Source organism: Chiloscyllium punctatum, chromosome 2 (assembly GCF_047496795.1).
Source record: "Chiloscyllium punctatum isolate Juve2018m chromosome 2, sChiPun1.3, whole genome shotgun sequence".
NCBI lineage: Eukaryota > Metazoa > Chordata > Chondrichthyes > Orectolobiformes > Hemiscylliidae > Chiloscyllium > Chiloscyllium punctatum.
The window spans coordinates 38,366,139-38,379,197 of record NC_092740.1 but is presented as its reverse complement, the minus strand read 5'-3'; the positions used below and the strand labels follow the sequence as shown (position 1 = coordinate 38,379,197).

The 13,059-nt window shown below is 40.7% G+C and overlaps 1 protein-coding gene across 2 annotated transcripts in view; it reads left to right on the top strand.

Annotated features, from left to right (window-relative positions):
• tent2 (terminal nucleotidyltransferase 2) overlaps positions 1-13,059 on the top strand; it is an 87,495-nt gene that overhangs the window by 26,736 nt on the left and 47,700 nt on the right. For both annotated transcript variants that reach the window (XR_011964257.1, XM_072596137.1), the window contains exon 9: positions 2,597-2,673. Coding sequence is in view for 1 of the 2 variants with exons in the window: in XM_072596137.1 (XP_072452238.1) it covers positions 2,597-2,673 (77 nt within the window). In the remaining variant the exon portion in view is untranslated. The remainder of the gene's footprint in view (positions 1-2,596; positions 2,674-13,059) is intronic.

Below are 13,059 nucleotides of genomic sequence, written 5' to 3'. Positions count from 1 at the left end.
TCTTTTAACTTCCACCTAAAATAAGTGCTCCCAATCATTCAGGGAGAGCTCCTAAGAACATTTCCCTAGGGAGCTTTGTCAAAGTTTCTCATACAGTTACTGCACAAACTATTGTTCTTTCTTATTGTTGGTATCAATTGTAATAGAGGACAATAATTAACAGGGAAAGTCTGCAACTCTTTATAGCTATTGAGATAGGAATTCTGTGCTCTAGTTTAAATGGAGAAGTCACACAAACATTGGCATAACTTCCAATTTGGGGGGAGCAAATTTGATCTGGTTACTGTTTTTGTTGTCTGAAGCTGTATCCAAAGAATTTATAGCACAAAGACTATTTGACCTGTTGTTTTTGTGATAATTTGGCTGGAAATTAATCTCCCACTCTGCTTTGTACGATGCTTGATCATCAGTAAAATATTAAAAAGCATCATCAGCAGATTGATCCCACAACATTTGCTTTGTAATAACCTGCTCGCTGATGCTTAGTTTGGTTTCTATGAGGACCATTCCGCTCCTGACCTCATTATAACCATAGTTCATATTTAAGCAAAAGAGCAAACTTCTGGGGATGAGATGAAGTGAGTGATTATTCTTGACATGAAGGTTGCATTTGACTGAATATGGCCTGAAGGAGCCCAAGGAAAATTGGAATTTGGGAATTGGGAAACTCCCTGCTGGTTGGAGGCAATTCTTGAACAAAACCAGGGGATTGATGAAGGTCCGTAATCTCCAATCCTGAACATCTCTGCAGGAGTTCCTCAGGATAGTGTTCGAAGCCCAGCCATCTTCAGCAGTTTCGTCAATGACCTTCACTCCTTCGTAAGGTCAAAAGTACAAATTGGCAACAATGTTTAGCACCATTGATGACTCTTTGGACACTGAAGCAGTCATGTTCAATCGCATAAGGAAACTGACAATATCCAGGTTTGGGCTGGCAAGTGACATTGGTACCAGGCAAGTGCCAGGTATTGACTGTCTCCAACAAGAAAGAATCTGACCATCGCCCCTTGATGTTCAATAACAACACCGTGTTTGAATCTCCCCCTGTCAACACCTTTGAGGTTACCATTGACCACAGACTGAACTGGACTATTCCAACAAATACTGTGGCTATAAGATCAGGTCAGATGCTAGGGATCCTACAGACCCATCTCCTGATTTGGAGATAGATCAGTGTTCCTTCAGTATTGCTGGGTTAAAATCTGGGGACTCCATCGTAGCATTATGGGTGTACTTCCACCAATAGACTGCAGCAATTAAAGAAAGCAGCTTGCTGACCCCCTCTTTGAGAGCAACCCCAGGTGGATAATAAATGCTGTCCGAGCCAGCCATGCCCAATTTCCCATGAATGAATAGAATAAACTTTTTGTACAATTTATCTTTTCATTTAGAAAATAAACTTGTCTTTGTCTCAGTGATTCTCTCTTGTAAAGCTAGTCATTATTTTTATTAGCTGTGTGTTGTAGTACACCCCACTTGCCTGGATGAACATCGCTCCAAAAACACAAGAGTAGCTTGACAGTATCCAAGATAAAACAAATCAATTGATTAGAACCCCACCCCACCAATGCACAGAGGTAGCAGTGTGAGTCATCGATAAGATGTACTGCAATATCTAACTAAGGCTGTTCTGACATCACTTTCCAAACCCATGACTTCGATCATGGGCAAGGGCAACAGAAATGTGGAAACACCTACAAGTTTCATTCTAAGTCACGCCATCCTGACTTGAAACTATATTGCTGTTTCTGCATTATCAATGAGACAAAATCCTGGAGCTCCCTTCCAAACAACACGACAGCCAAGGTACTGTAGCTGTTCAAGAGAACAGTTCACTAATGCCTTTGCTAGGGTACTTATGGATGAGCAATAAACGCTGCTTAGCCAGTGAGGCCCACATCCCACGAATTATTTTAAAAAATGAAATCCCAATATGATGACTCCATCATTTAACCTTATTAAAGCTTTCTGAAATTCTATGTATATAGAATGTTTGTATATAGAGATTTTGTATATAGATTAAATTCCCTACAGTGTGGAAACAGGCCCTTCGGCCCAACTAGTCCACACCAGCCCTCCGAATAGTAACCCACTCAGACCCATTTCCCATATTTACCGCTGACTTATGCACCTAACTCTGTGGGCAATTTAGCATGACCAATTCACCTAATCTGCACGTCTTTGGACTGTGGGATGAAGCCCATGCAGACACTGGGAGAATGTGCAAACTCCACACAGACAGTCATTCAAGGTGGGAATCAAATCCAGGTCCCTGGCACTGTGAGGCAGTAGTGCTAACCACTGAGCCACCATGCCACCCCAAAGATCTTAGCTAGCAAAGTGTTTCGGACAATAATCACTGTTTTATTAACAAGTTACATTGTTCTAAATATTTGGCTGTAGATGTTTCAATATAACGGAATGTGACCTGTAAATCGGATAACCATAACTGTGTAGGAATTGAATGTTTCCCGAGTCCTTTAACAATCCAATCACAGTTGCTTAAACAACATTTCACTCTTCAGGAATCTCTTGAATCCAGTGAACTTTGAAAAAAAATGTTCAACTTTTAATTGTTGACTTTTTGCATTTTCAGTGGTGTGGAGTTTGACTTGAATGTAAACAATGTTGTGGGAATAAGAAATACATTCCTACTGAGAAGCTATGCATATAGTAAGTATTGTACTTGCGTATAGCACGTCACCCTGCTATCCAGATGTCAAACTTTCATTTGATTCTGTCACATGACCTAGAAAACTGGCTGACTTGTATTGTAAGTATTCTAGGTATGTTTAATCATTCAGCTAAACTTAAAAATAAGCTCTTGTTCTTTGTTATGCATGAATTATTCATTGTCACTCAGATCCAAATTAGAGGGTTCACTGAAACAATGTACAGAGGAACCTCGATTATCCAGCATTCGATTATCTGAATATCTGATAACCTGGCAAGATCAGTTCAACTATGTTATCCGGCATTCCATTACTTGAAATTCGGTTAACTGAATGAAATACTGCCCGCCCGTGTCCTTCGGATAATCGATGTTCCTCTGTAAAATGTTCTGCATTTCCATTTTGCTGCTTGGAAAGTTACCATGCAGGCTGATGAGACTTCTTATGCTGGATTAATTTGCATTCCTATTTGTAAGATTGCAATAAATTTAGCAGTTTTAGATCACTTTGTGTAAGGCCGACAAACGTGAATGCCTAATATATTGTCATGTTGTATTCTCTTCCCCTCACTCAAACGATGGGTGTAGCATTCTTACATTAGAGGAAAATGAGTGACTTTTATTTATGTAGCACCATTTTTAACTACAGAATATCCCACAAATTGCAGTGTGGTAATGACCATATAATGTGATGTTGATTTGAATTAAGAATATTGGTCAAGACCACCTGGCTAATTTCCCTGCTGCTCTTTGAATTGGTGCAAGTGGATTTTTATGCCGACGTGAAGGGCAGGCAGGAATTCAGTTTAATGCCTCACCTGAAAAACTGGACTGCTGAACAATGTTACACTAGAGTGTCAACCATGATTCAAAACTGATCCTGAGTGGGTTTGGAAGATGACTGAAGGGATAGAAAATGATGTGTACACTTTTGGAGATGTTTGGGATGCACTTGGTTGAAGTACTAGTAGAATACTGAGGTTTACTGTTCCGAACTGCTCCACTTTATGTAAACAAATATCTTGGATAGTAAGGAAAACAAATCTAAAGTGAATACCTTTATCGGTCAAAGAAAAATCTGAAGGATAGTTAAATTTGAGGAAGCAGATCAAAAATGTACAAAATGAATTGAACAAATAAAGCAAATAACACCAAAAAATTTTGAAGTAAGGAATTGTATAGCTAGGATGTGAAGGAAACCTGGTTGACACACATTTGAATACCATGCAATATATGATGAAACTAGGAAATACCTTGATGTTTTAGTAGAATTAAAATGATAAATATTAATCTATTCATTGGAGGATAATTGTCATCAAAACCAATATGATGTGAAACAGCATAACTCAAAATAATGTTAAGTATATGGAAGGTAATTTTAAGTAAACTTGGAAAGGTAGGATAATGGAACATGCTCAGTCTAACCAAAGACAAATTTAGGATTGATAATTCTTAAAAAATAAAATTAAATCATTGGTCTTTTTGGCATTTCATGCTGCAGTCCAATATTTTCTATAATTTTGGCAGATACCTATTAACCAGGTAGTGAGCCCTTTCCATATCTGATGGTGGTTGATGATAAAAGTGAAGTGACAATAATATATAAGATAATGGATTTCATAGCCCGTAATGCAAGCTCAGTCATTGCTCACTCAGGCGCATAACATTTAGCTTGTGTCAAATGTTTTTATAAATTATGCTTTGTGTCAGTTTTCTTTATAAATGATTAATTTCCAGTGCAAGATTATAAATCAATCAATCAGGATTAATTGAGCAATTTGGACTAACTTCTACTGCTCTTGATATTTGGCATGTTCATACATTTTAAGTCTATTCAAATGCCACTGACCTTTTTTGTTTAAAAATGTAAATTTAATTCTTCCATTAAAATAGCAAGCAGAGAAATATTGTGCATGTTAAACATTAATTCATTATTAACTGGTTTTGAGACCCAATGTTTTTGAGGTTTAGTTAGTAAAAGGTACGTGATGCAAGATGAAAATCTTGTTCATGTTTGCACAGTCCTTCAACAGAACTCAGCTCTGAACTCCGCCTCCACTCCCAGCTCCAGCCCCACACCAGGTCCTAGCTCCCACCCCTGCGTATTTTCACTATCTCTCCAGACCTACCCCTCTCTGAGGATGAATGATCAGTCCTCAGCAGAGGCCTCACGTTCATCCCCTACGCTCCCGGATCAATGAGTTCGACATGCAGCGAGACATCGAGCATTTCTTCCACCGCCTTCGCCACCATGCCTACTTCTTCAACAAGGACTCTCGCCCACCCTCTGACAACCCCTTCTCCCGCCTCCAACACACCCCATCCACCTGGACACCCCATGCTGGCCTCTTACCTGCTCTCGATCTCTTCATATCTAACTGCCGCCGCGACATTGACCACCTCAACCTGTCCATCCCTCTCACCCTCCACTCCCTCCGCTCCAACTCCAACCTCGCCATCAAAACAGCAGACAGGGGAGGCGCAGTGGTAGTTTGGCGCACCGATCTTTACACCGCTGAAGTTAGACACCAACTCGCGGACACCTCCTCCTACCGCCCCCTTGATCATGACCCCACCTTACACCACCAAACCATGAACTCCCAGACCATCCATAACCTTGTCACCTCAGGAGATCTCCCATCCACTGCCTCCAACCTCATAGTCCCACAACCCCGCACCACCTGTTTCTACCTCCTATCCAAAATCCACAAACCCGACTGCCCCGGCCGACCCATTGTCTCAGCCTGCTCCTGCCCCACCGAACTCATCTCTGCATACCTCGATACTGTCCTGTCCCCCTTGGTCCAAGAACTCCCCACCTACGTTCGGGATACCACCCACACCCCACACCCTCCACCTCCTCCATGATTTTCGCTTCCCCGGCCCACAACACCTTATCTTCACAATGGACATCCAGTCCCTATACACTTCCATCACCCATCATGAATGCCTCCAAGCCCTCTGCTTCTTCGTCTCCCGCCGACCCAACCAGTACCCTTCGACTGACTGAACTGGTCCTCACTGTTAACAACTTCTCCTTCCAATCCTCCCACTTCCTCCAAACCAAAGGAGTAGCCATGGGCACCCACATGGCCCCAGCTATGCCTGCCTCTTCGTTGGATATGTGGAACAGTCCATTTTCCACAGCTACACTGGCACCACCCCCCCCACCTTTTTCCTCCGCTGCATCGATGATTGATTGTATTGACGCTACCTCATGCTCCCTACGAGGTGGTTGAACAGTTCATCCATTTTACTAACACCTTCCACCCCAACCTCAAATTTACCTGGAACGACTCAGACTCCTCCCTCCTCTTCCTAGATCTCTCCATTTCTATCTTGGGCGACCGACTCAACACAGACATTTACTACAAACCGACCGACTCCCACAGCTACCTAGATTACACCACCTCCCACCCTGCCCCCTATAAAAACGCCATCCCATATTCCCAATTCCTCCCCCTCCTCCTCATCTGCTCCCAGGAGGACCAATTGCAATACCGAACAACTCAAATGGCCTCCTTCTTCAAAGACCGCAATTTCCCTTCCGTGGTCGACAACACTCTCCACCGCATCTCCTCCACTTCCTGCACCTCTGCCCTTGAACCCCGCCCCTCCAATCGCTACCAGGACAGAACCCCACTGGTCCTCACCTTCCACCCCACCAACCTCCGGATACATCGTATCATCCTCCACTATTTCCACCACCTCCAGACAGACTCAACCACCAGGGATATATTTCCCTCTCCACCCCTATCAGCATTCAGGAGAGACCACTTCCTCCGCGACTTCCTTGTCAGGTCCACACCCCCCACCAACCCAACCTCCACTCCCAGCACCTTTCCCCTGCAACCGCAAGAAGTGCAAAACTTGCACCCACACCTCCGCCCTCACCTCCCTCCAAGACCCCAATGGATCCTTCCATATCCGTCGCAAATTCACCTGCACCTCCACACACACCATTTACTGCATCCGCTGCACCCGATGTAGTCTCCTCTACATTGAGGAGACAGGCCACCTACTTGCAGAACGTTCCAGGGTAACACCTCTGGGACACCCGCACCAACCAACCCAACCGCCCCGTGGCTGAACACTTTAGCTCCCCCTCCCACTCCACCAATGACATGCAGGTCCTTGGCCACCTCCATCGCCAGACCCTGGCCACACGACGCCTGGAGGAAGAGCGCCTCATCTTACGCCCAGGAACCCTCCAACCACAGGGATGAATGTAGATTTCTTCAGCTTCCTCATTTCCCCTCCCCCGACCTTATCTCAGTCCCAACCCTCGGATTCAGCACCGCCCTCTTGACCTGCAATCGTCTTCCCGACCTCTCTGCCCCACCCCCCTCTCCGGCCTATCACCCTCACCCTCACCTCCTTCCAGCTATCGTATTCCCAGCGCCCTTCCCCCAAATTCCCTACCCCCTACCTTTTATCTCAGCCCGCTTGGCACACCAGCCTCATTCCTGAAGAAGGGCTTATGCCCGAAATGTCGATTCTCCTCCTCCTTGGATGCTGCCTGGCATGCTGTGTTTTTCCAGCACCACATTTTTCAACTCAGCTCTGAACTCCCATATTAATAACTTTAACTCATCCTTGTGTCTCAAGAAACAGTGGTTGTGGGTGGCATGGTGGCACAGTGGTTAGCATTGCTGCCTCACAGTGCCAGAGACCCGGGTTCATTTCCTGCTTCAGGCGACTGACAATGTGGAGTTTGCTCATTCTCCCCGTGTCTGCGTGGTTTCCTCCAGGTGCTCCGTTTTCCTCCCACAGTCCAAAAAATGTGCAGGTTAGGTGAATTGGCCATGCTAAATTGCCCATAGTGTTAGGTGAAGGGGTAAATGTAGGGGAATGGGTCTGGGTGGGTTGCGCTTCGGCGGGTCGGTGTGGACTTGTTGGGTCGAAGGGCCTGTTCCACACTGTAAGTAATCTAATTAAAGTAATCTTTAAAAAAAAATGTAAACCATCAGGGGTCCCTTGCACAAACTGTTTGGTAATAAGTTTTTTGTGTGAATCTAGAATGCACTTTCAGTCAGTGTTACTTGCCTCTTTAAAAGTGATATGGATGCATTTCTGGACTTCAATTCCCATTGACAAGTACTGAACCCAGTTAAAACAATGAATCTTTAAATTTAAAACATTGGTAAACCTGTAAGATCAGGAGTGTTCAATTTAACTTCAAGTGTAAGACGTAAGTCAATTACAATTATAGATCAAATTGAGAGCCAATCTGAAGGCCTTGTAGTTCTAATAAGACCACTGTCTATACTTGAGTGTGTTTCCACAAATTTCACAGAATTTATTAAGCTTATGATGAGTACATAAGAATGAGAATCAGTAAAAGCAGTGGATCAGTTAGTCTATGTCAGTACTCCAGCTTTTAGCATCAAGTTGATTTGACCACATGTCAGTCTGTTCTGTTGATTGAAATAGGTATTCTGCCTTTCTATTGCTGCACACCCAACTGTTAAGTTGGCTTATAGCTTTGTACACTTACATGTACAAGACGCTGCATGTATTGATACACAGGGCATTGGTCTTTGCAGAAAGATCGTTACATTTGTTTTAACTCAACAAAATAACTGACAGCCTGGTTTGTTTGTCAGAACAGTGCCTTAACCAATTTGCTTGGTTTAAAATTTAACAAAACCTGGCTGTTAACTGCCTATCAGTATTACAGAGGAACCTTGATTATCCAGCATTCGATTATCCGAATATCAGCTTACCCGGCAAGATCGCAAGGTCCCAGTGCTTGGCTGAACTATGTTATCCAGTATTCGATTATCAGAAATTCGAGAAACTGAACGAAATACTCCCACTCGTGTCCTTTGGATAATGGAGGTTCCTCCCTAATTGGTGCTTTCTCTGTGATAATGCCTGTACCAGTCAGTCCATTTGCCAACCAATTAATACCATCCTGTCATGCAGTTGGTTTTCTCCTTGACTTTGTATTTTTGCAAAATGTCCTGATGAGTGCAAGATGAAGACTTTTGTCCAAATAACTTTTTTTTCACAGTAATATTAAGATCTATTGCTTCTTGACTCCTGTGCATGGTCAAGAGAATCTCTGAATTCTAATTAGCTTGTCAACATATGATCAGTGCCAGACTGGAAAATCAGTTTGTGCCCGGTTTCTGATTTGTTTCGTGAGCATGCTGGTCATATTAATGACATCACTTCCTACCATTGCCTGACTACTTTGCTGAAAATGTCAGTTATTAACAGGAGCATCCTTTTTTCTGAAAGCTTTTCACTGTTAGCTTACTAACTTTATAGATCTCCATAAAGGTAATATGATAATACCCAAGTAATGTGTATCTATTTAGAGGATAAATATTTTCTAATTAACCTATTCAGAGATGTTATTACTCACCTTTTAGAACAGGTGGAACTTAAGCCTAGAACCCTTGGTCTAGAAGTAGGCGTGCTATCATGTAGTGTCATAACTCAAATGTCTGTCTAACGTATTTATGTTTTCTCAAGAGTCCCCGCATCCATTGAATTATTTCAGTTTAGCAATCCTTTCTTAATATGTGACTTTACAGTAAGCAATGGTACCTACTGCCTTTCTTTGTTATACAGAGAATTGGCATCATCCTTCCAAAAATTAAACCTTCTCACTTTATTGCATTACGAAGGACCTCTCTTCTAACTTAAAACTGTTAGTCCAACAGAATGAAAGCAGTAATAAGCCTTACTTTTCACCCAGACCTTATGTCTATTCTCACCAAACAGCAATGTGACTACAGTTAAAGGTGTGTGTAATACTAGTACCTTACATTGATAATTAAATAATATATATTAATACCTCACTTATTTGATTATTACACATAACTAAACTAAAACTAAATGTTGAAAAATAAACTCAGTTTTAACCATCAAGATAAATTCTTTTTGATTTGTTATAATTGCAAAAGATTCCAAATTGCATAAAACAAAATATCCAGTCCTGTAGAAAATAAAATTTTGTGCCATCAGGGCTCATATCTTTGTTGTATAATTTCTAAATCCACCACTATGGCAAACCAATCCTCTGCATTGAAGGATTTTTCTTCTGTAGTATAAGTGAATGAATCTTGGATACTCCAAAAAGGCTGTGTTTATTTGTGCTAAAATATTAGGGAAGCACTTCCTCCTTAAGCACAAATACTAATGTGGTGTCTGTGTCACAGCTTAAGACTGTGTTGAAGTGAGGGATGTTTTTCAGTACAGCTCTTCCTTTGTCACTGAATTATGCATTTTATTTTTGCAAGCTGGTGCTTCATTGTGGCCAATTTTATAACAAAATCAGTTAAAGGTTTATAAAAGTGCAACTTTTCGGGAATAGGGTGATTTTAACAGGTTTTGTATTAACTGAAATAATTGTTGATTTTTTTTTTGTTCAGTGGTTTGTTTCAACATCGTTTCACTTCAGGATTTTGTTGTCAAATTTTTAGGCAATTGCAAGTTTCTGTCTTTAGCCAGAATTGAAGAAATCTCCAGTGAATTGTTGGAAATTGGAGTATACCTTTAGTGGAAGAACTTGAATTTGTATTTCTTTAGTAACTATGTATTCTGTGAATATATTTTTCTTCAGTGACCAAAATTTGAGTGAATATAATGGACCTCATTTTGGAGCTTTATTCATGAGGGAAGATTTTGTTTAAGGTAAAAGTTTACAAATTGGTGAATTTAGCAATATGTTTTTAAAATAGTCATGATTTGGAGGTGGATATTTAAAAAGTGAAGACTAATCCTGGAAGTGACAGGTGATTTTTCTTTTCACAAGCAGCCATTTAGTTTGGGTGAGATTCTCCTTGCTTTCAACTGTAGAATTTCATCACTAATGAAAATAAATAATGACAAGTATATCTATTAATATCTTTTTAAAAATCCTCACCCATTGTCGGGTTTGAAACCCTGACATTGAGTCTCAGTACCGAATAAATGAGCAAGTCTAGTGCATAGGAACTGACTGCAGAAAGCCTTTTCGTTTGTTCCAATAAATTAAAACAACACTGTTTAATGTTTCAGTGGCCTTGGAGGAAAACAGCATGTATATTGGTGAGAGTATCTGTGCATGTGCTGTACCCACTGTGCTGGTTGAATACACTTGCATAAATGTTGCTGACATCTTTCTGCCAATGTCAGGAGATGGTGATTCACAGAGCTGTGCATTAATTCTGCCCCAAGACTCTAGGTCATTGTACTTGGAACTGAGCACTGGTTTATTTCAATTTTACAGCTGATTAATATTTGTGTAACATCTTTCAGTATGTGACATAAACTCCAAACGTAAAACACATTATTGTGACTGCTGGAAATTTGAAATAAAAATAGAAGGTACTGGAAAAGCTCAGCGTATCTGGCCACTCCACAAAACAGTCACATTAGACTCAAAGCATTAACTCCATTTTTCTCTCCGCAGATGTGACCAGACCTTAGTTTTCCTAGTCCTTGTTTTATATGTTGATTAGACTCTCCATTTGCTTTTCATACCAAGCGAAGATTGTTTGTATCAGAATCTTAAAATCCACTTTCTTAATATAAACAGTGATTTGAAATGTGCGAGCATGTAAATGCCACTTTATTCTAATGTTTTCTAACTACGATAGTGACATATACATTTTACAGACAGGTCTAATCTCTCATCAAAGTTTAATAAAAGTGAAAGGGAAAATGCTCTATCAAGTGCCATGTATAGAAGTTGTGGGGAAACTTGTATAATACATTGATTTTTTTTTGTATAAGGTAAAAATTCAAATATAATTAATATTCACAAAGTAGCAAGATCTCAATATTATAATCTATAACAAAAAAATAGAAAATATAGGTTGGTCAATCGGTTTACTTTTCCACAAATTGTCACAAATAATGCATCTGCATTTATCAATGTGATAAGTGTGTACCATCAGTTTATTATTCAGGAATGCCTCTATTTTAGATTACCCAAATCAAATCCCTGCAAATGCACCAGTCACAGTTGGTGAGGGCAACTAATGTTGAGCTTGCCAGTGACATTCATCTCCCATATAAGAATTTGAGAGATACTTTCTTGAAGGTCAGAATCTTGTTTGGAAATGGTGTACTTGCTAGCCTGACTTGTAATAGTATAAAAGATCTTCATTCCCAAATAGTTTCCAAAATAAAAACTTGACTTTTGCATGTAGTTACTACTTAATATGACATCTTCAAAATCAACTTTGAAAAGTTGATTAAATGCAACAATGCAAGTGAATACAATGCAATGAATACAATAAAGATAGGTGTTATCATAAGAACACCAGAACTAGGAATAGGCTGTTCATCCCTTCAATCTTGTTCAGCCATTCAGTGAGATCATAGTGCAGGAAATGCTGTTTAACAAGATCAGCTATCTCCTGATCCATATAACCATAGAAATGATACAGCACAGAAGGGGCTATTCAGCCCATTTTGTCTAAGCCAACCCAAAAACACCCAGATGCCCTTTCTAATTCTATCTTCCTGCATAAACTCTTGGCCTGCAGTTTAAAGCACTTAAAGTCCAGATCCAGGCACCTTTTAAAGAGTTTTGGCCCTGTACTTCCACCACCACCTTTAGGTAGCGAATTCCAGACACTCACCATTCTCTGCATAAAAACAAAGTTTTTCCTCACACATCTTCTAATCCTTCTGCCAGGAAACAGATTTGTCCTGTCTCCTCTATCTCTACCCCTCAAGATTACGTATTTCTCAAATAATGTTACCCCTCGGCCTTCTCTCGTCTAAGGAAGACAACATCAATCTCTCCAGTCTCCTTGTCGCTACAATTCTCCACTATTCCAGTTATGGCCTCACCAGTGTTTTATACAGTTTCAATGTTATATTTCTACTTTTCTATAACTGTGCCAATGAAGATTAGCATTCCATATGCTGCCTTTACAGCCTTATCCAGCTGTACTGCTACAGTAAGATCTCACTTCATCTACCCCCTCAGCATATTTATATTTGTGTATTTGCTTTTACTGTTTGATCTCCCCAACTGCTTTACCTCAACAGTTGAACTCCATCTGCCACTGACTGCCAATTATATTTTAGAGCTTACAGCTGTCATCTACCCTATTCAGGACACAGTCAACTTTTATGTTGTTGCAAATTTCCCAAGTTCCTTACGTTCAAATCCAAATTGTTAATGATTGAAACAAGCAACAGGAGTTTAACACTGAGCTGTGTGGAACACCACTTGAAGCAGCTTTCCATTCATAAGGTCAGCCATCAGCCATTACCATTTGTTTTCTATTAGAAAGCCAACTTTGAATCGAATTCAACACCCTACCCTATATCCTGTGGGCTTTTGTTTTGACCAGTCTTCCATTGGGATCTTGTCAAATGTCTTTCTAAAATCCAAGTAGATAACATCCACTCATTACTCTCATTTGATCCTTCTT